Here is a 25,688-nt window from a genome sequence, read left to right as displayed (position 1 = left end):
TAAATGGAACAGGCAAATCGCGTTGTGGGCTGTATGGGGTGGGCAGCCAGAACCCTACGGTGATAAAAAGACTTCAAAGGTGAATCAGTGGTTGAACTGTTGGGTTTATTGAAGATGGAGCAGTCACTGGATTATGGGACATGGTTGAGGAAAGAGACTTTGCAATAAGTACTGGAATGTTAGCTCTATAGGTCCAGATGATTTGGGGTCATAAGACACAGGCTGTTACACGGTGTTGGTTGGGCATGTTACTCAAGAAGGCATTGGGTAATGCTAAGAATAGCGAGAAAAAGGTGACGTCCTCATCAAGATATTCATTTTCGGGGTGTTTGGAGCACAAGATCTGCCTGAACCGCTGCCAAGAGGTTCTGGAGTACATCAGGGCTCCATGGCAGCTGTTCCTTGAGTCTCTTAATGGCCGCCATCATCTAACACTTCCTCCCTCACCCTCACCTGCTGGTATGGTGTGCTGGGATATGACGGAAAGCAGGGAGAAGTGTTGCTGTAGAGGTGGCTGTACAGACCTCCACTTTTAGCTCGAGTATGAGGGCCCCATGGCAAAATTGTCTTGTAAGGCAGAAATTCCATAGGCTTCACATTCAATGATATTTATTTTAACATATATCATTTAAACATACTGGGTTCTAGTCACAAATCTTTCAGGTGGACTCGACTCAACGTGCAATGAGCTGATGCGAAAAGCATGGCAACTCGTCTACTTTCAGACCTTGTACCTTATGGAGGACACTCCACAGGACTGCTTATGGACCTTGGAGATTGAGGCGTTCGCTGTCATACCAATGACATAGTCTATGGGCAACTGTGGTCCCCGCGTTAAGTATACTGAACGGGCCTAATTTGATACCATGACTAGGGTTCATTGTAAACTTCTGTTTATAACAAATATACAGAAAGAAGATCGCACAGCCTAAAAAAAGCATAAATCTTCAAATAAGTACACAAAGAATTCACCAATTAATATTGGGGATTCCGTCACATTATACGGCCATATATATTGCTTCACCGGCCACTACATCAAAGGACCCCAAGTTTGGGGAGTCCTATGTAATTTTTAATGGCTGTTTCCCTTACCAAGGAGCTGAATCAGTGAGACTGCTCTGTATTGTAACCCAAATGCAACTCTCCTGCAATTTAAAGCCCTCTCTGGACACCATTAACGAGGCTCCTGTGTGGCAGGAGGAGCCGCTCAACCCTAAGGTTTGGTCAGAACCAGCAAATATGCACAAAAAATATACAGAAATGGGAGCACACAACCTAAAAAAACAGAAAATGCATAAACACTCAGATTCCTGGCTTAATGACAGAAAAATAACGACCAATTAATACACAAAACAGAGCAAGAATTCAGCGCATGCCCAGCAAATACCATTCAAAAAACACATGCGGCATAAATATTGGGGATTCCGCCACACTATACGGCCGTATAATAGCTTAGATTTCTGTTATTGTGGTAAAAATTATTTATTTGGATGATATTTAGAAACCACCAGGACACAGGGTCAGAAAGCACCTCCGGTGTATGTATGTGTGTGTGTATGATTACGTGTTGGGTGTCTGGCTCAGTGACCTTTTGATCAATGTTTGATTCAGAATAAAGAGATTTGTATTATTATCACAAGACTTGTCTGATTTTATGAGTGTAATTCTCTTAAAAAAAATAAAATCAAGGGAAAAACCGTGTCAGAGAAGATCAATGGGTAGAACAAGTTTTGGGTACGTTCAAAAATCTCTCTTGCTGTTCTAGATGGATCAGGCCATGTTGGTGTGGAGGTGACATGAGCTCTGGACGTGGATTTTCTCGTGTCGGCCTTTATATGGAACGTTGACTTTCACGTTATTGTTCTTTTTTATTATTATTATTATTATTATTATTATTATTATTATCCCCTAGTGGGTCTAGATAGGTGAGATAGTTTGGCAGATTTTAACATACAGCAATCCAAGATAACGCATTTTATACCTTTGGATATAATATCACTTGTTTTTTCACAAATTAAGCATTACTCTCCTTTTTCCATTTTTTTCCCCTTGTCAATTTAGATTTAGTTATTTAGAACAGTCCATCTCCATCATTATGGAACTATCTAGAATTCCACAATTAGGACTCGCTCTATTTACTGTTTGGAATAACGATATTTACGGCAATAACCGAGGAGCACGGAGAGAACCTACCGAGAAGGAAAGAGGAAGAAGTCATCAAAATTATAAGAAAATAAATGACTTTTTTTGGCAACAAAAGGGAGAAATCAGCAAGGGAAATACGATGAGGACTTAGCCTATGGGTTGAAGTACATGAAAGTGTGATTGTGTGGAACAGAGAAGCCTCTGCTTATCTCTAACTCCATTTTTCTTCTGGTTAAAACAAATTGTAGTCATGAAGAGGTCAGCGGAACAAGGTTCATCACCGTGTGGGAACCAGCATCATGTCGCAGTATCCAGAAACACAGGTGAAATGGGGAAGCTGGCCAATGACGCCCAGGAGGAATGCCAACTTCAACCGCCAAAGGAACATTCCAACATTAGAGGCTTCTATTAAGTTGGCGAGACTCGACTTCTGTGGGAACAGACATGTTGTTTGAGAAGACAGATAAGATTAGGAGTCGAGTTTGGGTATAAAGTGATGCCTCCAGACCAGGAAACATCTCACGTTCTGTCTCAACATGAAGTCCTTCCTACTGTTCTCTCTCCTGGGGCTCGCTGGTATGTTTCATCTTCATGGACCTATAGCTGTTAAATTGTTTTGTTAAAAAAAAAAATAACTTTACTTCACCCCAAACTCTTCAAATGTATTTCTATATAAGGTTTCCTTTAAGAGGACCTTTGAACGCTAAGTAACAATAAGTAATACTCATTTATACTTTGACTTTGCGAAGAAATGCTTGGAAGAATAGTAATAATTTAATAAATGTAATTATATTGTGGGATGCAAAAATTTGGACGGTGTTTTTACTGATGTTACTAAGTGATGCTTTATTTGCGATGATTAATAGACTTGATGTTAGAACAATCAATTCTTATTGCATTCAACCACTTTATATTAATTATTTTTTATTAATTAATTTTATTCATTGACACGGTTCCACAAGGGCCACCTCGGTAGAGTTTACATAATATATTGGTGGCTTGTGTGGTCATCAAAGTCTGTTCTGTTCTAGCGGAGTTTATCCTTATTACTAATTTAAAGTCTTGTTTTCTAGTGGCATTGCCCATCGATGACGACGATAAGATAGTGGGTGGCTACGACTGCCCCGAGTACTCTGTCCCCTATCAGGTGTCCCTGAATGCAGGGTATCATTTCTGTGGAGGGTCCCTGATTAATACGCTGTGGGTGGTGTCCGCTGCGCATTGTTACCTATCGTAAGTAATAATGTTCAAGCAGATACGTTTTTAGCAGAAGATGCGGAGGAGGCTAAACTTTGGATGAGATCATAGTTCACCAGCTCATAACTCCTGGTTTATGTATAATTACCAATTATTGATTGTAGGAATGTTGAGTCATCATGAAGCCCCAAAGTGGATAAGATATTTGGGTTCTATATAGCGTCCCCTACATCTTGGTACCTTGACCTGCCCCTATATCCCCCCAATGGCCAAGACTTTGAATGGGTACAGAAACATAGAACTTGAACCATTCGGTCCCATCTAGTCCGTCCATTGTTCCCGATGCAGAGGCTCTAGATAAAATGAACTATTTTAAAAATAAATAGGGACATCAAGGAACAAAGCAGTGTCAGAGAAGATCGATGGGTGTAACATTTGGGTACGTTCCAATATATCTCTTGTCGTTCTAGACGTATCATGGTGAGACTTGGGGAACACAATCTTAAAGTTCTAGAAGGACCAGAACAATTCATTCAAGCTTCCAAAGTCATTCCACACCCTCAGTTTGACCCCGATGTTCTCGACAACGACATCATGCTAATCCGACTAAGCAAGCCAGCCAAGCTCAATACCAGGGTTCAGGCCATTAGGTTGCCCACCCAGTGTAACCCCCCAGGAACGATGTGCCTCATCTCTGGCTGGGGAAACACTCTAAGCGATGGAGGTACGGATCAAACATGATGTCACCCCAAATCTAAGACCGTACATTATTCCATTTTTTTTGACATTTGTGATATTTGCTTCTCTCCAAGTTAAAAATCCAGATCTTCTGCAATGTCTGGACGCCCCCATCCTCACAGACTGGGAATGCCACAACTCCTACCCAGGGCAAATCACCAAGAACATGATGTGTGTGGGGTATCTGGACGGAGGAAAAGATTCCTGCCAGGTGTGTATCTTATAGAATAAAAATATTTTAATACCTTTAATACCTTTTCGACACCAAAACAGGGTCACCAACATGCCAAGCAAAGGACAATTAAACCATTTGGATTAATACGATACTTTTGGCATTGCCATTGATGACAACATTTAAACCGATAGCAGAGAACTAGAGAAAGGTTTAGATTTCGGTGCCTCCTCTTAAACAATTTGATTATTTTTTTTGTAGGGTGACTCCGGGGGACCTGTGGTTTGCAATGGAGAGCTGCAAGGAGTAGTGTCTTGGGGTTTGGGCTGCGCCTTACCTGAGTATCCGGGGGTCTACACCAAGGTGTGCAACTACGTCACCTGGATCGAGAACACCATCGCAGATTATTAAATATGTTACGAGCGAGGAATAATTGGGAAGCTGATATATGGGCAAAAAAAAAATAAACAATAAAAAAATATTTAAAGTCCTTGGCTGAACTTTCTCGTATGCATGGGGAGCAACAGTCGCAATCCTCGCGTTTGTTAATATGATAACGTGTCTATTCAGCAATGCGTCGTCCGAGTTTGTTTATATATATATACCCATTGTACGGCGCTACGGAATATAATGGCGATATAAAAATAAATAATAATAATATTACCTTAAGCTCGAGTGTGCGGAAGTGCTTACAAGGGAAATGGGGGAAAAAAAATGAAAAATGAATTAGTCAAATTGACCGATGACTACTGACATGCACCCGTATATATATGCTTGGGTATAATGAAATTCATTAGGGTTTCTATCTGAGAACCTGGTGTAAAGACAAAAATGTTTTTATATCACTATAGCAACCAAGTAAAAGAGAAAATACAATTAGTGGGATGATTCTATCAGTTGCTACGACAATAAAACAACTTTAAAAACTCTTGAATTCTCAATGTGTCTGAGGATCACGAGAGCCGAGTTTAACTTTTAAGACGTTTGAGATCCATTCTGCATGAAGCCTTTATTATGTGTCCCCAGAAGGTCTGTGTGTATATTTTGTGTGTATATTTTTTTAACCTCTTATAGTATTCTCTTGCAGTTGAAAAATTTTGTAGATGAGCATTTTAATTCAATAACCACCGGGGCAAGGTGCAGTATCCTGTGAGCTCCACCAGAGGGAGCCGATATCACCGATGCTCTCGAAAGCCTTTTTTTCTAGACTTCTACCCATCGAGCAACTTAGAGACATAGAATTTTCAAGCAGATCGGCCCCATTCGGCCCCATCTAGACTCAAACCTTTATCAGTCGTTGGTCTCGTCTCAGTATCAGGAGCCGTATGCCTATCCCATGCTTGTTTAAATCCTGTCATTGTATAAGCCTCTACCACTTCAGCTGGGAAGCTGTTCAACTTATCTACCACCCTCTCAGTCCAATGTTTTTATACGTATTTTTTTTACCAGCAGTAACAAAAGTCTCTGTGTATATCGCACACAACAATTGCTTCCTACAGAACATTGCAGTTCAGTGACATCGCTAAATGCAGTGCTGTTTGAAAGCAAGTGTCTCCTGAATAATGGAAATTTATATTATCAAACAATATAAATAGCAGAAACATCATCAAAAGGGAAGTTATTAAGATGATTTTAAGATTTTTTTTTATTATTTATTTTCAGCTATTGGCAGCTCACAAGGCAGTGAAAACAATCAATAAACCCCCTTTTTCCATATTTCAAATTAAAACTAATTTGTTATGCGTGACATAATTATTTTGTGACATTGAGATAAAGGTTTTTGGCCTTTATATGTAAAAAACAAAAAAAAAAAACCACAGAAAAATAGCTCTGGTCATCCTGCTTTAATAGAAGAGGTAGCGGAATTAGTTTAAGTGATGTGTTTAAATATCATGGTCCTCAAAGCCTCACCAAAAGTGGAGATGTCCTCCTATCTGGACCATGCGCCATTATTCTTAAGATGTGGCGACACTGTATTTGACCTAAATCAGTAGGATCAGTAGACCTAAATATTAATAAATAATAAAGTTCTTCCTTCTTCTTAGATCTATATTAGTGGCTTTCCATTTATTACTCTTACTATGTTTGTCTGAATGTGGCAGGAAGCAGATGTTCCAGATCTTACAATGTATGTGAGAAGAGATGATACGGAGAGCTCACAGTCTGGAAAAGGGGCGAGACAGAAAGCAGAGATGAAATTGTGTCAGGTACGTCTTTCAGCTTGGGAGGACTAAATGTATTTTATATAATGCTTTATTTCCCAAGAAAAGAAAAGGAATATTAACAGTTTACACATTCTCTGATCTGCAGATAAAAACCATGGACCAGACCTTTCGGGAATTCTCAGATACCACATACTTCTAGAATCATGGACTTGTGGGTCAGGGTCATCTGATGTAGACCATGTATGGAGCTGAGAAGAAGACTTGAATGAATGATGAATATAGGGATGAATGAAGCCACATTATACATTATAAAGAACATTTCTTATGGGAGGTAGAGAAGACTTAAAAAGAGAATGCCAGAGGTGTGTCCTCCTTCCAATGTCATCTTCAAGACCAGTCATGTTCTTCAAGCCCAAGACCAGCAGACTGGGTTTAAGTTGTTCATATTGATGGAGTTTAACAGAAATGAGGTTAATAGAAAAGATTACAGGACATCAAGGACTCAACACTTTATTCTACTACAGATGTGACCTTCACAGGAGAAAGAGCCCAATGGAACATCTCAACCTCATTTTACACAATGAAGTTTATCAGCACAAACATTCCATAGTGTTTGTCTTTAAATGAGTTTATACTAAAAGAATGTTGGTTCTTCTTAACTTTACGACAATAACTAAAAAGGACTGAAAACGGAATCTTTAAATAGATCATGCTGGTGAATCTTCAAGACTCAACCCAGCAGTGCCGCCTAAGGGTGGAAAAGAGGAATTTAGGTCTTTTGAGGGTTTTTTCCAGCGCAGGTGTTGCTCGAGTTAACGCTTTTTGTATTAGAGTATAATATTGTGGGGACAGGGGGCACTGTGATACAAACCAGTGAGAATCCTTTACAAAAACCCCCTGCGTGAAAGTGAATGAGAAGAGAACCGTCTGGAGCCAGAGAAGGATGACTGGATCCAAGGAGGACACATCTTCCAATGAACATGCAATCTATAAGTATGTGATAACTTCATATATTCCGCAAATAAACTGGATATTCCAAAAGTTCCAGATAAGAAGGAATAAGGATCGGCACGATGGAAATGTTATATTTCAGCAAGTTAACACAAGCCCAGTCCTTATTACCTCCATGAAATGCTACATTGTCATCATACGACCTGGTCGCGGTGTTTGGAAGAGGAACAATTCTCAACGTTTTGGGGTAAGTTACAAAGTATCTAAATTTCTTTACAACATCGTGTCGGGCGTTATTGAATTATCGGTCCTCTGTGTGCCAATTACCAAGCATACTTCGGAGAGGGCACAGTTTTGGCGGTGTTGGGTAGGTATTTATTTGGGAGACTCCCCGGTTGGGTCTTCTCCTCCGTACCTTCTTGCTGAGGCTCATCTCTTATTCTAAAGTTTTGCGAAGGGGGTTTCTGTCTGTGGCAACACTGCAGCTTACTTCGGAGCTGGGACGATACTCAGCGTTTTAGGTGAGTGTGAGTAGATGAGGTGAATTTAGGACCTCGGTTTTGTCGCGTCTCTGGAGAACTGTGAGCAACCAGAAGCTAGAATTCGGTGGCGGGACCATTCTCTCAGTGCTCGGTAAGGCTTTAAGAGTTCGGGGGGGTGGTAGAAGTTCTTAAAATATCTTAATATTCCTATTTCCAGGTGGAGGGAAGTAAATTAAAATTCTTCTAGAGTAATTTTCAGCCCCCCGAGGTGCAAATGTTTTTAAGTCTGAGGTTTCGCGCACATGTTCTACCTTTGTGTTGGTACCGAGAGACTCTACTTTGGAGATGGCACCAGACTTCAGGTTCTAGGTATATATATATGTGGCCCTTGGCATGACTGCTTGGGGGTTGTAGAGGTTTAGAGGGGCGAGTCGCCCTCTTTATTCTCTCTCTCGTGGGGTAATACAGTTTAGAGGGTAGATGTTCCTTATAGCCGGTCAGAAGCAGCCAGAGAACTGATGTTAATCCTCCAAAATACAACATAATTCCACGTCAGGATAAAGCATCACGTCCAGAGCTAAACGACTACACCTGGTGATGAGGATGACAGGTATGGTGCTGAGTCCAGGTTTTAATATCGGGGTGCAGAGCTGTGACTATGACAGGCTGTATTTTGGAGCCGGAACCGTACTGACGGTTCTAGGTAAGTTCTAAACTGAAATAATGGGGGGGGGGGGACATGTGCCATTTTATCTGGTTATCGTATTCGTAGACGTTTAGTAAAAGTCTTACATTTTATTAGGTCAGTACTAATGTTGGTTTGTATCTGCCGGGTATTATCCATTGTACGGCTCTACAGAATATGAAGGCGCTATATATATATATATATATATATATATATATATATCGACCCGTGTGTTCTTGAACACTTTGTCAGAACTTTGTACAGAACCTGGGAATTAGGCTAGGCTTAGGAAGCCCGGTGTAGCCTGGAAGTCTAGGTTTAGGTATAAGCGAGTGTGACTGTGTTCCGGTTACGCTCTCACGTTCGGATCGGGGACTCTGCTTTCTGTAATGGGTAAGTATTGGAGACAGCGAGGTAGCAGAATGTTTTACTTCACTGAGAGGGTGATAGATAAGTGGAGCAGCCTCCCAGCAGAAGTGGTAGAAGTGAGGGAATTGCTGTTTTAGGAGAAACGGGCGGAATGGATGGGCGATTGGGTCTGCATTTCTATGTCTTCATCCCGGTAATAAATCCGCTGGATATCGCTGCTTCAGTGTTTCCGATAAGGTTTTAGTATAAGGTTATGGGACTGTGAACGAGAGACAATATTTCGGACAAGGAACTATCCTCGCGGTTTTGGGTAGGTCCCTAAAAAAATCCTGAATACTTTAAAAACTTTACAAGTCACGTTTATAATAAATGTATCGCCTCGATAATCTCTATAAAAATGATTAAATCCAGAAGTCTTCGCATCCGAGCTTCATGGAACGAAGGCAAAACCGAGAGATATTTTTATAGCATCTCTTTCGAGCTTCCAAAACTAGAGCGCTTTTGTATTTTTCATTAGTTTTCTTTTTTAATGATAATATAACACAACACACAGTCCTGAGCTCATTGAGCGGCTCACGGATTTACATTTCTTTAAGACTACCAATTTTTGGGGGTATATTAAGGGTTTTTGAAAGTGAAAAAGTTGTTCTTAATTAAACAAAATTGTAACCCTTTGAATTCTTAGTACCCAGGGAACTATTTTTAATTTAAAATATATATATATATATGTTTAAATATTGGTTGTTAAATATTAATGAAATAATAATAATAATAATATATTTAAAGTCAAACATTTTTTGGGGGGATATGTGAAAATCAAATCTAAATAATATAAGACTGACATATAATATATTGTATTTATTCCGTATTATTTTATTCCTTTGTAGTGTAGGTTGAAAGTATCATTAGGAGTTAGAATATTTAATACATGATATATTTATGTAAAATATACAGATAATCTTGAATTTTGTCGAACTAATTAACTTTGCTGCATTTATTCTGGAAATACAACAAAGAATGCTCCTTACTTCTTAATCAAAGGCTTAGTCCCCAGAAAACAGCAGTGAAAGGGTGTATTATTTATATAATAACAGTAATAATAATAATAATAATTATTATTATATAGCTCACCCTATCATAAATATTAAAATCCCATATTATATATTTAATATTTTATTGTCCGTTCTCCGTTACTGGTAAATCCCCCGGACTGTCTATTATATAATAAATAATTATTAATTAAGTAATTATTATTATTATGCTACGAGCTATGCATTGCATTACGTTCATTTATATAGCGCCAGCAGATTCAGTAGCGCAGTTACAATAGGGGGGCGATGAAAATATCTGTTATCGTAGATTAGAGATGGGTTAACCCTTTACGTATGGATGAGAGTGCTGAGTGTGAGAGTAATGCGAGGTTGAGCACCTGTCCAGTCCGTATTTGCGGAGTAGATACGAGGTGTTCCTCGGAGCTCAGAGCGCTCTTTTTGTAGCATAAGTGGGACAGCTAACGTCTGCCGTGTACTTTGGGAGCCGGACCACCATCGCTGTTATGGGTAAGCTGAGTTTTAAAGAACTTTTGGGGGGGGGCAGTTTTTATGTGTCGTTATAAGGCTGTGTTTCTGGGACCGGCAAGCTGGAATTCGGAGGGGGGACTGTGTTATCGGTGATCGGTAAGGATCTTTAAATCCGAATAACTCCCAACATTCTAGAGCAAACTTTCATGATTCCGTCTCTATTTTTTTGAGGTCAGTTTGGAGATTTTTAGGTCATTTAGAAGAAATGTCCAAAATGAGAGAGGGTTTTATCTCGGTGTGGGGGAGGGGAGGTTTTTATACATGAGTATTAGGCTGTGAACACTGCCAGCAAGCTAGAATTTGGACAAGGAACTGTCTTATCAGTAATTGGTGAGTTGAGAAATAACATAGTGGTAGATAAGTAAAACAGCCTCCCAGCAGAAGTGGTAAAAGTTAACACATTGAGGGAATTTAAACATGCGCGGGATAGACATACAGCTCCTGAATCTAAGACGAGACCAACGACTGATTAAGGTCTGAGTCTTTACAGCGGGCAAAACAGGCGACTAGACGGGGGCCGAATGGGGCCGATCTGCCGGCAGATTCTATGTTTCTGGTAAATATTTGGTTCCGCATTTGTTGATAATCACTTAAAAAAAACAGGTCCAGAAGTTTCAACACCATTGGTTATTTTGGTCTTTTAACCCTTTGAGTAGCTGGTAATGGACAAGGCATCGCCTCGGGGGCTCCGGTGTTCAGGTGGTTAAATTAAATGTATAAAAAGGAAAAATGTAAAGTTTTCAGTATGTCTAAAAATGAATGCTTTCTTCGGTTTAATTGCGTTATATAATACAGAGAAACCCCGCTTTCTGTACCCGTTATGATATTATTTAGAAACCCTGCTCCGTCGTTCAAAATAGCTGTTTTTTGTGGTTTCAAATACTTTGTCCCCTTTTATATTAATGTTATTTAACTCTTATAGCCATATGCCTATCCCATGCACGTTTAAATCCCCTCACTGTATTACCCTCTACCACTTCTGCTGGGAGGCCGTTCCACTTATCTACCACCCTCTCAGTAAAGTAAATCTTCCTTCCATTCTATCTAATCCTCTGACCCTCCAGTGTTAGATTCCGGTCTCTTGCTGTAACTTTTTTCCTCCTGTACTTTGTTAAATCCCTTTAACGCATCTAAATGCTTCGGCTACCCCATTCACCAACATCACCATATTCTGCCAAAAATTAGATAAACAGTGAATTTAAGTGAATAATATAATATTATTATTAGTTGGCAAACATGCTTTTAACCCTTGTAGCACTGAAAAGATGACATAGAGCAGTTTAACCCTTTAAACATTTAAGGGTTAATATAAGCAATGAATCGCTTACAATCACCTCATTAGATAATGCATCATTAACTATATTTATAAGCGGCAACATATAATACTGGATTATTAATTATTCTTATTTCTATATATAATATAGAATTATGTTTTATTGTTATTATTGTTATTCGTAATAATTATTAATGTATTATTATTTCTATTAATTATTTCTATTCCAGATATAATTCTTATTATTATTACTTATAATTTATTATAATATTATACTTTGTCATACAGAGTTTTGTAAGTAGGGTTCTTTGATACACAGTAATACCCCAAAGGGGGCACATGGTGATATATTCAATATAACGCATTTGCGTTACCAAGTATCATTACAAATATGTTTTATTTTGATAGCACCAACAGATACTGTAGCGCTGTGCAATGGGTTGTACAGAAAATAAAAACGTAACAGAGGCGGCTGACGTGGACGGCTCCAGATAAACCTTCTGTTTATTTCTCTGATGTTCTACCTTTCTTAATTAATCTTTCTTAATTATACATTATTTTTATGAATTAAACAATTTATTCTAGAAATGATTAAACCAGAATTTGTTTACATGGTTATTACAAGTCATAAATCTCCCAATTGTATAAACTGACACACATTGTATCCAGTTTGTAAAAGTCTTTCCAGTAAATATTTTGCATAAAAAATATAAACCCGAATTTCTAGAAGGAAAACAAAAGATTTTTTTAAACATTTCCAAACAAAACAAAAAAGAAAGTTTCTTAAAAAAAAATCTGTCCTATTTTCTATTAAATTGTCAATGCATAAACTATCATATTCCATGTAAAATTACCAAAAAAACTTATTGCACAATAAAACCCCGGTATTGCCACGGTAACCTCTTTAATTTAAATAGTAGCAATAAAAATGTTGCAAGTCAATCAGGAAGTAGGGTTCTTTTGTAATAAAAAACTAGATTTTTTTTTACAGAAAACACCAGAAATATAAGTGTGAATTTCTCAATTAATATTATTTTAAAATAAAAAATGTTTAAAGTTTTTTTTTAAAGATTTTTTTAATATATGATAATATACAAAAAGATCATTTTCTTTCCAGAAAAAAAGATACAACCCATAATTACCAGCACAGGTGTATAAAATGTGCAATATATCGAACTCTCATATGTCATTTATCAGTTAGTGAAATAATAATAATAATAATTATTATTATTTATTAAGCTCTAAAACGTTCTGCACTGCTGTACAATCACAAATATATTGTATTAGTAACAAGTAACATATAATACTTGATTATTAATTATTTGTATTTCTGTATATAACATATATATTATTATATTATATATGTAATATACATATTATTATAGTATATATATATATAACATATATTATTATATTATATATAATATATATATATATATTATATAATAATGCTTAATTATTATTACTATTCTATGAATTATTTCTATTCCATAGATAATTCTTCTTATTACTTATTTAATAATATTATACCTTGTCATACAGCTATTTATCAATGAGTGAAATCAAGATTATTCGTATTGTTATTATTATTATTATTTATTTATTTATTTATTACGCGCTAACATGTATATAAAATATACAATAATATAGTAAATATATAATAAAGATACATTTACACATAGAGATAGTTGAGGACCCCGTTATAGAAAGTTCCTGGTGACCATACAGAATAGTGGGGGTTATCTGGGTAATTGAGAGGGGGTATTAGCTCTCTTGTAGCAGTAATTAGGGGTAATTGATTGCAGGGAGTACGTCGTGTGTCATATTAGATGGTTGGTTAGAAATGTTGCTGCTTCTTTTCAGAAAAAGGTCGTGAAAAAAGGAATCCCAACGTGACGATCTACCTCCCAAATCCGCAGGAACTCTTAGAACACAACCGCGTCTCGCTGGTCTGCGTTGCTAGTAATTTCTACCCAGAACAGGCGTACATCCGATGGAAGGTGAACGGGAAGGAGAGGGAGTTTATTGACCAAGCCAAGCCCATTGCTGTATCGGATACCTTTTCAGTCAGTCGGCGGCTCAGCCTGACCAAGGAGGAATATTACAACCCCGAGAACACCTTCCGCTGCGAATCCGGCTTCCAGGACGAGGAGAATAAAGTGATATCCAAGGAGATACGGGGGAGAACGGGTAAGGGTGGGAGGTAATATTCCGGAAGGTTTGGGGGGCACTGGGTAAGGGTGGGAGGTAATATTCAGGACGGTTTGGGGGGGCACTGGGTAAGGGTGGGAGGTAATATTCAGGACGGTTTGGGGGGGCACTGGGTAAGGGTGGGAGGTAATATTCCGGAAGGTTTGGGGGGCACTGGGTAAGGGTGGGAGGTAATATTCAGGAAGGTTTGGGGGGCACTGGGTAAGGGTGGGAGGTAATATTCCGGAAGGTTTGGGGGGCACTGGGTAAGGGTGGGAGGTAATATTCAGGACGGTTTGGGGGGCACTGGGTAAGGGTGGGAGGTAATATTCAGGACGGTTTGGAGGGGCACTGGGTAAGGGTGGGAGGTCATATTCAGGAAGGTTTGGGGGGCACTGGGTAAGGGTGGGAGGTAATATTCCGGAAGGTTTGGGGGGCACTGGGTAAGGGTGGGAGGTAATATTCCGGAAGGTTTGGGGGGCACTGGGTAAGGGTGGGAGGTAATATTCCGGAAGGTTTGGGGGCACTGGGTAAGGGTGGGAGGTAATATTCAGGACGGTTTGGAGGGGCACTGGGTAAGGGTGGGAGGTAATATTCCGGAAGGTTTGGGGGGCACTGGGTAAGGGTGGGAGGTAATATTCCGGAAGGTTTGGGGGGCACTGGGTAAGGGTGGGAGGTAATATTCCGGAAGGTTTGGGGGGCACTGGGTAAGGGTGGGAGGTAATATTCCGGAAGGTTTGGGGGCACTGGGTAAGGGTGGGAGGTAATATTCCGGAAGGTTTGGGGGGCACTGGGTAAGGGTGGGAGGTAATATTCAGGACGGTTTGGGGGGGCACTGGGTAAGGGTGGGAGGTAATATTCAGGAAGGTTTGGGGGGCACTGGGTAAGGGTGAGAGGTAATATTCAGGAAGGTTTGGGGGGCACTGGGTAAGGGTGGGAGGTAATATTCAGGAAGGTTTGGGGGGCACTGGGTAAGGGTGGGAGGTAATATTCCGGAAGGTTTGGGGGGCACTGGGTAAGGGTGGGAGGTAATATTCAGAACGGTTTGGGGGGGCACTGGGTAAGGGTGGGAGGTAATATTCCGGAAGGTTTGGGGGGCACTGGGTAAGGGTGGGAGGTAATATTCCGGAAGGTTTGGGGGGCACTGGGTAAGGGTGGGAGGTAATATTCAGGAAGGTTTGGGGGGGGAACTGGGTAAGGGTGGGAGGTAATATTCCGGAAGGTTTGGGGGGCACTGGGTAAAGACACCACTAACCAAATATCAAAGCCAAGTCAAATAATTCTCTCTCTCTCATGGTGGGGATATTTTTTTTGGGGGGGGTAAGATGTCAATAACCACATGTACAAAAAATCTAACAATGTCTCTCTTTCTCCACAACAGGTTGTAACGACTTTAATGGTAAGTGTGATAATAGCGGAGGGGGGGGCACAACTTTAGGCACCAAGGGGCACGGCAAGCTTTTCATGAGGGAATGTTAGTTCCCTTCCAAGTAATTCTTCATTGCACCAATCACCTCCGAGGTAGCAAGAGTTCTTCACACATAAAAAACTTTGTTTTATCTCAAAAATCCTCAATGGCCTTTAACACAAAAGACGGAATTCTGTAATATTAACGCAAAGATATTTAAATATATATATTTTTTTTATTGCAATTTTTTTTGCCAGTCAGTGAAATAAATTTATTATCCCTTTAAGCTGAGATCATTTATTTTGTGAAAAATTGGGTTTCTCATATATTTGTTTTGGGTTTTTTTTTTTCCAGACAAATACAGAAGGTTTGCAAATAACGGCAAATACTCCTACACCCTGATCCTGTGTAAGAGCGCGCTCTACGGATTCATAGTCGCTGCCGTGATGTTAAGGAAGAAGGTGAGAGAAGCAGAAGCGTCGTAATTAAAAAAAGAAAACTGAAAAGAAAAATGGACTGAATTCCAATGAAAAAAAAATTTGGGGAAAAAAAATCACTATTTTTCTAAAGAAATGTAAAATCAGGCAATAAAGTAATTTTTACTTATGTTGTCTATCTTAAAAAAAAAAATAAAGGACATTTTGAAGCAGAAACTGTCTTGTTGATCTCCTTTTTCAAAGGTAGAATGAGTTGCCCTCTACCACTTCTGCTGGGAGGCTATTCCATTTACCTACCACTCTTCCTTGCATTCGTTTAATCCGAATTAAACTCTGACCCTCTAGTTTTAGATTATCTAAACGTTTCTCGACATTTCTGTCCTTCTGTTCACCTCCTGATTTTGTTTCTTGTCTTTCTCAGGTGATCAGATCTGCTTACTGAACCCATCACAGGACATCGACCTGACGCAAGCAAACCTCTCGGCTCCTGCATACGCCAAACTCTACTTTCGGGCGAGCTGTACAGGCGCCGTGACCCCCGTGAATGACGTAAAAGTCAGTAAGCTTCAAGACATAATACTGCGAGAAAAGCCGCACGTCAAGGACAGAAGAGCGACTTTTTAATATTTATTACCGCATTCGCTTCGATTCTCCATGTCGATTGGTTACTTACAAGCCAATAAAATTACATTGAAAAAAAACAAACCATAAATGTGTCGTACAGTTTTAATTCACGGCGTTCAATGAGTTCATTGGGATCTTTATAAAGCGTAAACACAGCAAACATCAAACTGAACTTTGCCATCTTTGGAAATTAAAGGGTGGTAGATAAGTGGAACAGCCTCCCAGCAGAAGTGGTAGAGGGTAATACAGCGAGGGTATTAAACATGCATGGGATAGACATACGGTCTGATTAAGGTTTGAGTCTTTACAGCAGGAGAAAACAGTTCTGTTAGAGTTTTTTTTTACATATTCCAAAGCAGGATAAAATATATTTTAGATTTACCGTTCTATTGAAAGGATAAAAAAATATATTTTTAGCAGATAAAGAGTAACTTTTAGATTGTAAGCTCAGGGGGCTCAGAAACCATTGTTGCCAGGAACTCTGTATGAACACAGACAGGGTCCTCAAATCCTGTACCTGTATATGTAAAGGCATATTTGTTATATATTCTATATTTAAGATGTAGAACACTCCGGAATAATAATAAAATAATAATAATAATAATTTGGTCCAATTAACCTATTTTTCCACTCTGGGTAACACCCAGAGACCTGACAGTATAGCGAGGGTCACCATATACCATTGCTTATATGATGCCCTACCATTTCTGCTGGAAGGCTGTTGCTATTATCCACCACACTCTCAGGGAAGAACCATCTTCATTAAATCTAAGCCTCTAGTACTCTAATTTTAAATTCTGTTATTCGGGGTAAAATACTAGTTTTTGGCCCGGTTTTCTGTATCACAGATGTATTCACCCATTCTTGAACACAGATGTGTGCTGCTTGTTAATGAAATGACTCGGAGTTGTCTGCCGGCGGCGGATGCCGTGAGTAACGTTCTGTGGGCGACCCGTCAGGAAGGCGTAGGTGTCACGGAAACCGTACATAGGCTTTACAGGAAGTCAGCAGACTTGTTTATTTTAAACGCTGTGACCTCATTTCTGCAGCGACCAACTGACTCGGAAATTAAACGGCTCGGCCTCCGTACCCCCAGAACCCACGCAGCAAAACATCTCGGCAGAGAGCCCCCCACCCCCTGCACGCAGATCGCACTCATCATCACTCCAGGGCTATAGGTTTATAGCAGCATTATATATATATATATATATATACAGTATATACATTACTGTTCAAAAGTTTGGGGTCACTCAGAAATTTCCTTGTTTTTAAAAGAAAAGCAGATTCTGTCCATTAAAATAACATGAAATGGATCAGAAATCCAGCGCACACGGGGTTAATGTTGTAAATGACTATTGTAGCTGGAAACCGCTGATTTTTAATGGAATCTCTTCATAGGCGCACAGAGGCCTTTTATCACTCCCATCACTCCTGTGTTCCAATGGCCCTTTATCACTCCCATCACTCCTGTGTTCCAATGGCCCTTTATCACTCCCATCACTCCTGGGTTCCAATGGCCCTTTATCACTCCCATCACTCCTGGGTTCCAATGGCCCTTTATCACTCCCATCACTACTGTGTTCCAATGGCCCTTTATCACTCCCATCACTCCTGTGTTCCAATGGCCCTTTATCACTCCCATCACTCCTGTGCTCCAATGGCCCTTTATCACTCCCATCACTCTTGGGTTCCAACACCCCTTTATCACTCCCATCACTCCTGGGTTCCAATGGCCCTTTATCACTCCCATCACTCCTGTGTTCCAATGGCCCTTTATCACTCCCATCACTCCTGTGCTCCAATGGCCCTTTATCACTCCCATCACTCTTGGGTTCCAACGCCCCTTTATCACTCCCATCACTCCTGGGTTCCAATGGCCCTTTATCACTCCCATCACTCCTGGGTTCCAATGGCCCTTTATCACTCCCATCACTCCTGGGTTCCAATGGCACGTTGTGTTTGCTGATCCAAGTTTAAGTTTAAAAGGCGAATTGATGGTTACAAAACCTTTTGCAATTATGTTACTGACAGAAATATCTTTGTTTTCCATGGCAACATTTTAAATGGTGATGAATACACATATATACTGTATACACACACGCAAAATATACACATATCAACATGATTTAATATTAGATTTAAGTATTTCTTTACACACATAAGGAGTACTTCCCAATTTAATTTTATTACCATAATACTTTATTCAAGGTTTTTCCACAATAATACAAAATGAGTTTGCAAGATACATATTTATTATTATTATTATTATTATTTTATTTATATAGCGCTTAATACAATACATATATTCAAGGGGTCTGACGAGATGAGGATTGACGGACTAAGACAAACCGACACATTAGGAGGAGAGAGCCCGGCTTGCAAGCTTAATATTATTTCATCCTAGACAAGCAAAAACCGCTAAGATAACAGTATACCCCCAATCCAAAAAATAATATATCACCGTAAAGAATAAACGTTATTACCGGCTGGATTTCTGGGAGTTTGCATAAGATATTGGTATTCATACACAAATGGTATTGAGCCTGGCTGTAAACATGGCGGCCATCCATGGACCTCCTTCCACTGGTTTTTGTGAGTTTTTATAGAATTTTGAGAACCGTCTTAGAGTCCGTGTCATCCAGATCCTCCGTGTCAGTTCTTCTACCTCCGTGGTCTCCGTCGCGTCCGTGGAGCAGGCTCGGGGAAGGGCCGTCGGCCGTCAGCCTCTGCTGGGGCTCCTGTACTTCAGTAAAATTCGGGCAGCCAAGTTTTATTGGGATCATGAGCAAGACTGGGATGAACACATCGGCCATGTTTTCCAGGAGACGTAAAATGTTTACATATTGCTGAGCAGCCCAGATAAAGTGCTGCCCTGCAGTATGGAGGATCTATAACTGACTAATTGGTTCCATTCCATAAGTCTATACATCCCACATACTGCAGGGCAGCGTTATGGAAAACATGGCCGACGTGGTCACCCTAGCCAAGACTTGTGTGAATATAATTTCCCCTTCCTTATTATGATTATTATTATTATTCATACAGCACCAGCAATTTCCGCAGGGCTTCGGACAGTCCGTCCGTTCAAAGGGTCTGCCAAAACTAGAAGCGATGGACTAAGAAGAACATTTTAATGTTGGTATCGAGTCTTCAAATATGATTAAAATGCCATATTTTTGGTGACATATTTTAGATGAAGTACAGTGAGGTTTATTCTGTTGTTCTAGTTGTGTTTTTTCCGCCCCGCTGTTGGTATATCGGTTGCAAACAGCCGGATGCAGATTAGCTCGCGGAGATAAATACTCATTGTTTTGCAGGTACGGAGGAAGCGAGCAGGTGGTTTTTTTTAGAGCAAGGCTCGTATTAAGGCAGAGGTGGTAACCCAACTCCCAGCTGCGAGAAACCACAAGCCTCACATCATAGATTGACATTTTAGTATTAAACGTCCCACATCCTTTGCACCCCCCCATCCGCACCCCCCCCATCCACACACCCCCCATCCGCACCTATATTGTCTTTTGATCTAGATTTTCATGTTTTGACTGCTAACTCAGGTGTTTACAAAGCAGAAGATACAAATCCACACGCATGTATTAATATGTTCTACCCATTAATGTTGTCACCCCAAAAAGGGATTCATTGAGCACCGTACAGATTTACTGCACTTAAAATAGTTTCCAGATTATTGTTTCCCAGCGAAACTTCCTTTTATTTATAGGGATGCTGGAAGCTTTAAATTCCGAGAGTTTTCTTTTTGCATGACGATCTGATACCATAAGTCACCCCCTCAAAAAAAAAAAAAATAATCGAGCACAGAACAGGTTTACTGTACTTAAAAAAGTTTCCGAGTTAGTATTTTCCTGCTGGACCTAATCTGGAAGGATTAGTTTCATTTTTGGGTGTAATTTTTCCTATTACACAAACATTTGAGAGCGTATGATGTAAATTTAAAGATTTTTTTTTTTTCCCTTTTTTACATTTTTTTACAAAAAAGGGAAAACAAAATTAAAAAAATGTATTTAAAATTATACCAATGAAGACAAAATAAAATGAAGTTAAAATAATATCAGTCACATTCCCAAAAAAATAAGGTCATCAACATGTGATCATTCAGCATGTTCTACAGAACGGGAAACACGTTAGCTTTGATTGTCTTATCTCATTGGAAAGAATGAATGGTTCCTGGCTGTAAACATGGCGGCCATCCATGGAACTCCTTCCACTGCTCCAAAGGAATGTCTGCCTTCTTTTGTGAACAAGGCCCCTGGGAATCAGCGTAGCTAAATGGACAGGGAGCATGTATGTGTGTGGGTTAGTGCATGCTCAGGGCATGTCCGTGTTTTGATTGGGGTATGTTAATTGAGGGGTGGGAGACCCTAGGTGATATAAGGTGCCCTCTGGGTGACCCCGGTCACTGTCCTTTTTTACATACACGGCCTACAGACTTACCTGCTTCCCACCCTCCCTCCCTATTTCTTGTGTACTAACTTTCTTTCTTTTGTCACAGCTGGCGGTTTGCGTGTCCTTGCCGGTCTGGTTTTGGTAAGTGATGGAGTTTGGATGCTGGTGTAATGGAAGGCTCAGTCCTCCCCTGACCTCTGGTGTTTTACTGGACGTGCCCACCGAGCTTGTTGGACGGCTGGTGGTTAGCATTGGTGGTGGGACAGCGAAAGGTAGGTGTCATCTTTGTTTGGACGAGGGGGGAGGCGAGTACCTGTGGTCTGGATTGTGCAGTGTGAGAGGCCGGCAAGGACGGGGTTAATTCGGTTCCTGTGTTGGTTATGTTTTGAATATGTTATGGTAATGTGTTATGTATATTTGTATATTTGTATTTATTATTTATCGGTTATTGTATATTATTCTTATTGGTTTATGGTGTTTTGGGCCAACACAGTGTTTTATGGTTTTATAATAAAATGGTGCTGTGGCCTGCTTTATCCAATTTCGGTCTCCGTGTCGTTATTTGGTGGGTTAAACTGGTATTGGGTTTACAATGCACGATACACACTACCTACATACATGAGTTTTAATAGAATTTTTAGAACAGTCTTAGAGTCATCACATGGCCTAATTAAGTATAGGTATATAGGGTTTAGTCAATTCTTCATGGTGGAAGAAATATCTGTTGAATTTTATGTGTTGGAGAAAGCCCCAGGAGAGTTCTAGAGACGACTTCCCTTCTTCTAGAACAGGGGCGTCCAAACTGCGGCCCCCCCCCAGCTGCTGCAGGACTACATCTCCCATAATTCAGCTAAGGAGATGGCTGAGGAGTATGGGAGATGTAGTCCTGCAGCAGCTGGAGGGCCGCAGGTCGGACAGCCCTGTTCTAGAGACTCCAGATTCTAGAACGCAACTCTGCCGCCTAGTGGTAAGAGTGAGATCTGTTTTTACATTCAGAGGAGGAGGGGGAGAGACAGAAAGTAAAAGGGAGATACAGGGTGAGGAGGGCAGAGAGAACATGCCTGAAAGAGGAGACCGAGCGACGGGGAGAGAGATTACAGGTGCCGCCATTATACGTTCGATTTCCTTTAAAATCTCACTTATTTTTTTTTTGATACCGAGGCACAAAGATTTATTCTCCTTTTAAGTTTATACTCAACAGATCTGTCATGTTATTCCTCCGAGAAACAACACAGAAACTTTTAAGAAGCCTTTCAGTCCTGATCCCAGCAACCTATCACTGCCTGCTTTTATCTCACGTGACAATTAGGTGTTCCCATCAAAAAACGATCCAAAAAAGGTTTGGGGATTTAACAATAATAAGAATGGCGTTCTAATGCTGGATTTAGTTTAGTGAAATGTAGCCGTGTCGGTGGAACAGCATCTTAAATATGTCTTCAACCCCTTAATGACAAAGCCGTTACATGTTTAGGGACTGCCCATTGTTCTTAAGGGGTTAAACAGGTTGTTATTATTTATTGTTTTATATAGCGCCATCATATTCTTGTTATGATCCTCAGGGCATCGCTGGAGAACCGGTAAAGAGGATTCTCTGTTGCCGGGCAGCACCTGTATGTCAGTGCTCTCTTGTGAGGTTATTGGAAAGGCTGTAGGCTACTTTGTAACAATGTGCATCACTCGAAGCACAGAAGTATACGGCTTCATCCTCAGCTGTTACCGACTTTACGTCCAAGCTGGTGGTCTTCCCGTCCTCGGTTCTCTCCATGGTGAAATGATTTGCGCTGTACCCCGGCTCGTAGAAAGCGTCGTTACCCTTTATCTGGTAGGCAATAAGCTTTAGCTGCCCGCCGTCCTTTTGTTGGTACCAGTACATCCAGTCGTGGTCTGTAGTTTGAGTGCAGCTCATCTGGACTGGGGTATTTAAATGTCTCACGAGCATTCTGGGTTTCTGGAGAACGGTGAGTGTCTGAGCCAGACCTAAAACCATAAAAACAGCCGGATCGGCTAGCAGGGCGGATTTTGGGGGCTATTACCAAATAATTAATAATTAATATTATTATATTATATTTTATTTATATATCGCCAACGGATTCCGTCACGCATTGGTCTACAGAGACAGGAGTTACGGAAGGCATTTTAAAATGCGCTGATTTAACTATAAATATGTTTTAATCTCCATTTCCCATAGGTGCTGCTAGGCAGTATGGAACATATATATATATATATATATATATAGAATATATATATATTTAATATATACGGTATATATATGTCACCTGGTCTTTCTTCCAGATACTTACAGACGGGAATAAGAAGCCAGAACACACCGCTCCGTCTAAAGCACATCGTGACACTGAGTCTTGGCTGACGGTGACACAAATTAAAGCCGGAAGCCCCAGCTATACGTGGAACGAAGCCTGGTTAACCCCTTCCTGGACACTATTAGGGTTAGGTATGGAGAAGTGGTCCAATGTAGCTAGTGATACTTTTTTAGTGGTCAAATAATGATAGAAGAAGGTGCCGGGTCATCTTTGGATATCACCCTGGAATCTTCGGTTCTGATGTCAGCTTCCCAGTCTGTTGGTCAGCGGTAATTGTTAGGAAGAGACTGGCTGACGAGGGGAGGCTTTTTTGGTGATACTTTTTATATCATTCTCTTCCTGAATGACGGCAGTTGTTGAGTCCACATCGTTCATCCAGCTACCTGTCCCGCGGAGTGAAAAGAGAGTCATGGGGGGGGCGGTTAGTGTGTGGCTTTGTTTTATGTTACAGAACGTTCTGTGTCTGATGAGACAGATAGTAACCTCTGTCTAAAGACCCAGGACATCTGTTAACTTCTCACCACGACCTCCTTCTTCTTTCCTCTGTGGTTACTGTGTGAGCGACTTTCACATTCAGCACCTGCAATCATCAAAGCTGTATACGGTAATAACCCCCCGCGCTGTATACAGTAATAACCTCCAGCGCTGTATACAATGCTAACTCCCCACACTGTATACAGTAATAACCCCCCGCGCTATATACAGTAATAACCCCCGGTGCTGTATACAATGATAACTCCCCACACTGTATACAGTAATAACCCCCCAGTGCTATATACAGTAATATAACCCCCCAGCGCTGTATACAGTAATATAACCCCCAGCACTGTATACAGTAATATAACCCCCAGCGCTGTATACAGTAATATAACCCCCAGCGCTGTATACAGTAATATAACCCCCAGCCCTGTATACAGTAATATAACCCCCAGCCCTGTATACAGTAATATAACCCCCCAGCGCTGTATACAGTAATATAACCCCCCAGCGCTGTATACAGTAATATAACCCCCAGCACTGTATACAGTAATATAACCCCCAGCGCTGTATTCAGTAATATAACCCCCAGCACTGTATACAGTAATATAATCCCCAGTGCTGTATACAGTAATATAACCGCCCACACTGTATACAGTAATATAACCCCCAGCGCTGTATACAGTAATATAACCCCCAGCACTGTATACAGTAATATAACCCCCAGCGCTGTATACAGTAATATAACCCCCAGCACTGTATACAGTAATATAACCCCCAGCACTGTATACAGTAATATAACCCCCAGCGCTGTATACAGTAATATAACCCCCGGTGCTGTATGCAGTAATAACCCCCAGCGCTGTATACAGTAATAACCCCAGCGCTGTATACAGTAATATAACCCCCCAGCACTGTATACAGTAATATAATCCCCAGTGCTGTATACAGTAATATAACCGCCCACACTGTATACAGTAATATAACCCCCAGCGCTGTATACAGTAATATAACCCCCAGCACTGTATACAGTAATATAACCCCCAGCGCTGTATACAGTAATATAACCCCCAGCGCTGTATACAGTAATATAACCCCCAGCGCTGTATACAGTAATATAACCCCCAGCACTGTATACAGTAATATAACCCCCAGCACTGTATACAGTAATATAACCCCCAGCGCTGTATACAGTAATATAACCCCCAGCGCTGTATACAGTAATATAACCCCCAGCACTGTATACAGTAATATAACCCCCAGCGCTGTATACAGTAATATAACCCCCAGCACTGTATACAGTAATATAACCCCCAGCACTGTATACAGTAATATAACCCCCAGCGCTGTATACAGTAATATAACCCCCCAGCGCTGTATACAGTAATATAACCCCCGGTGCTGTATGCAGTAATAACCCCCAGCGCTGTATACAGTAATAACCCCAGCGCTGTATACAGTAATATAACCCCCCAGCGCTGTATACAGTAATATAACCCCCAGCTCTGTATATAGTAATATAATCCCCAGCGCTGTATACAGTAATATAACCCCCCAGTGCTGTATACAGTAATATAACCCCCCAGCGCTGTATACAGTAATATAACCCCCGGTGCTGTATGCAGTAATAACCCCCAGCGCTGTATACAGTAATAACCCCAGCGCTGTATACAGTAATATAACCCCCCAGCACTGTATACAGTAATATAATCCCCAGTGCTGTATACAGTAATATAACCCCCAGCACTGTATACAGTAATAACCCCCAGCGCTGTATACAGTAATATACCCCCAGTGCTGTATACAGTAATATAACCCCCAGCGCAGGAGAGTTCCGGGGGAATCGTGCTGTCCCCCCGTCAGTTGTACGCTACGGTGTCCCGCAATTCCCAACTCTGCCAGTAGGTGGAGCAGCAGTTGCAGGGAATGGGAAAAAAGGATAAGGATAGGGTGGAGGAAATAAACCTGTCGGGAGAACTGACATGGGGGGGGACAAATGTATAAATCATCCACACAGATCGAAAAAAGCATTATCCCTCCCCAAACACACCTCCTCGTACACCTCGTAACCAC

The 25,688-nt window shown here is 40.6% G+C and overlaps 1 protein-coding gene across 1 annotated transcript; it reads left to right on the top strand.

The window, feature by feature from the left end:
- Nucleotides 1–2,681: 2,681 nt before the first annotated feature.
- LOC149288769 (anionic trypsin-2-like) lies at nucleotides 2,682–4,663 on the top strand. The gene is made up of 5 exons (XM_089491515.1): nucleotides 2,682–2,721; nucleotides 3,219–3,378; nucleotides 3,813–4,066; nucleotides 4,155–4,291; nucleotides 4,514–4,663. Exons 1-5 carry the CDS (start codon nucleotides 2,682–2,684, stop codon nucleotides 4,661–4,663), a joined length of 741 nt encoding a protein of 246 aa, XP_089347641.1.
- The last annotated feature ends 21,025 nt before the right edge of the window (nucleotides 4,664–25,688 follow it).

The sequence above is a fragment of the Sceloporus occidentalis genome, unplaced genomic scaffold (genome assembly GCF_023333645.1).
Source record: "Sceloporus occidentalis isolate IW3139 unplaced genomic scaffold, rSceOcc1.0.p SCAF_50, whole genome shotgun sequence".
NCBI lineage: Eukaryota > Metazoa > Chordata > Lepidosauria > Squamata > Phrynosomatidae > Sceloporus > Sceloporus occidentalis.
This window is presented reverse-complemented; position numbering and strand designations above follow the sequence as displayed.

Excerpts from the sequence above, each read along its gene's own strand:
- LOC149288769 (XM_089491515.1), top strand. The coding sequence starts at position 2,682 with ATGAAGTCCTTCCTACTGTTCTCTCTCCTGGGGCTCGCTG. Across the intron at positions 2,722-3,218 it reads CTCTCTCCTGGGGCTCGCTG|TGGCATTGCCCATCGATGAC; the intron begins GTATGTTTCATC and ends CTTGTTTTCTAG. Across the intron at positions 3,379-3,812 it reads GCTGCGCATTGTTACCTATC|ACGTATCATGGTGAGACTTG; the intron begins GTAAGTAATAAT and ends TTGTCGTTCTAG.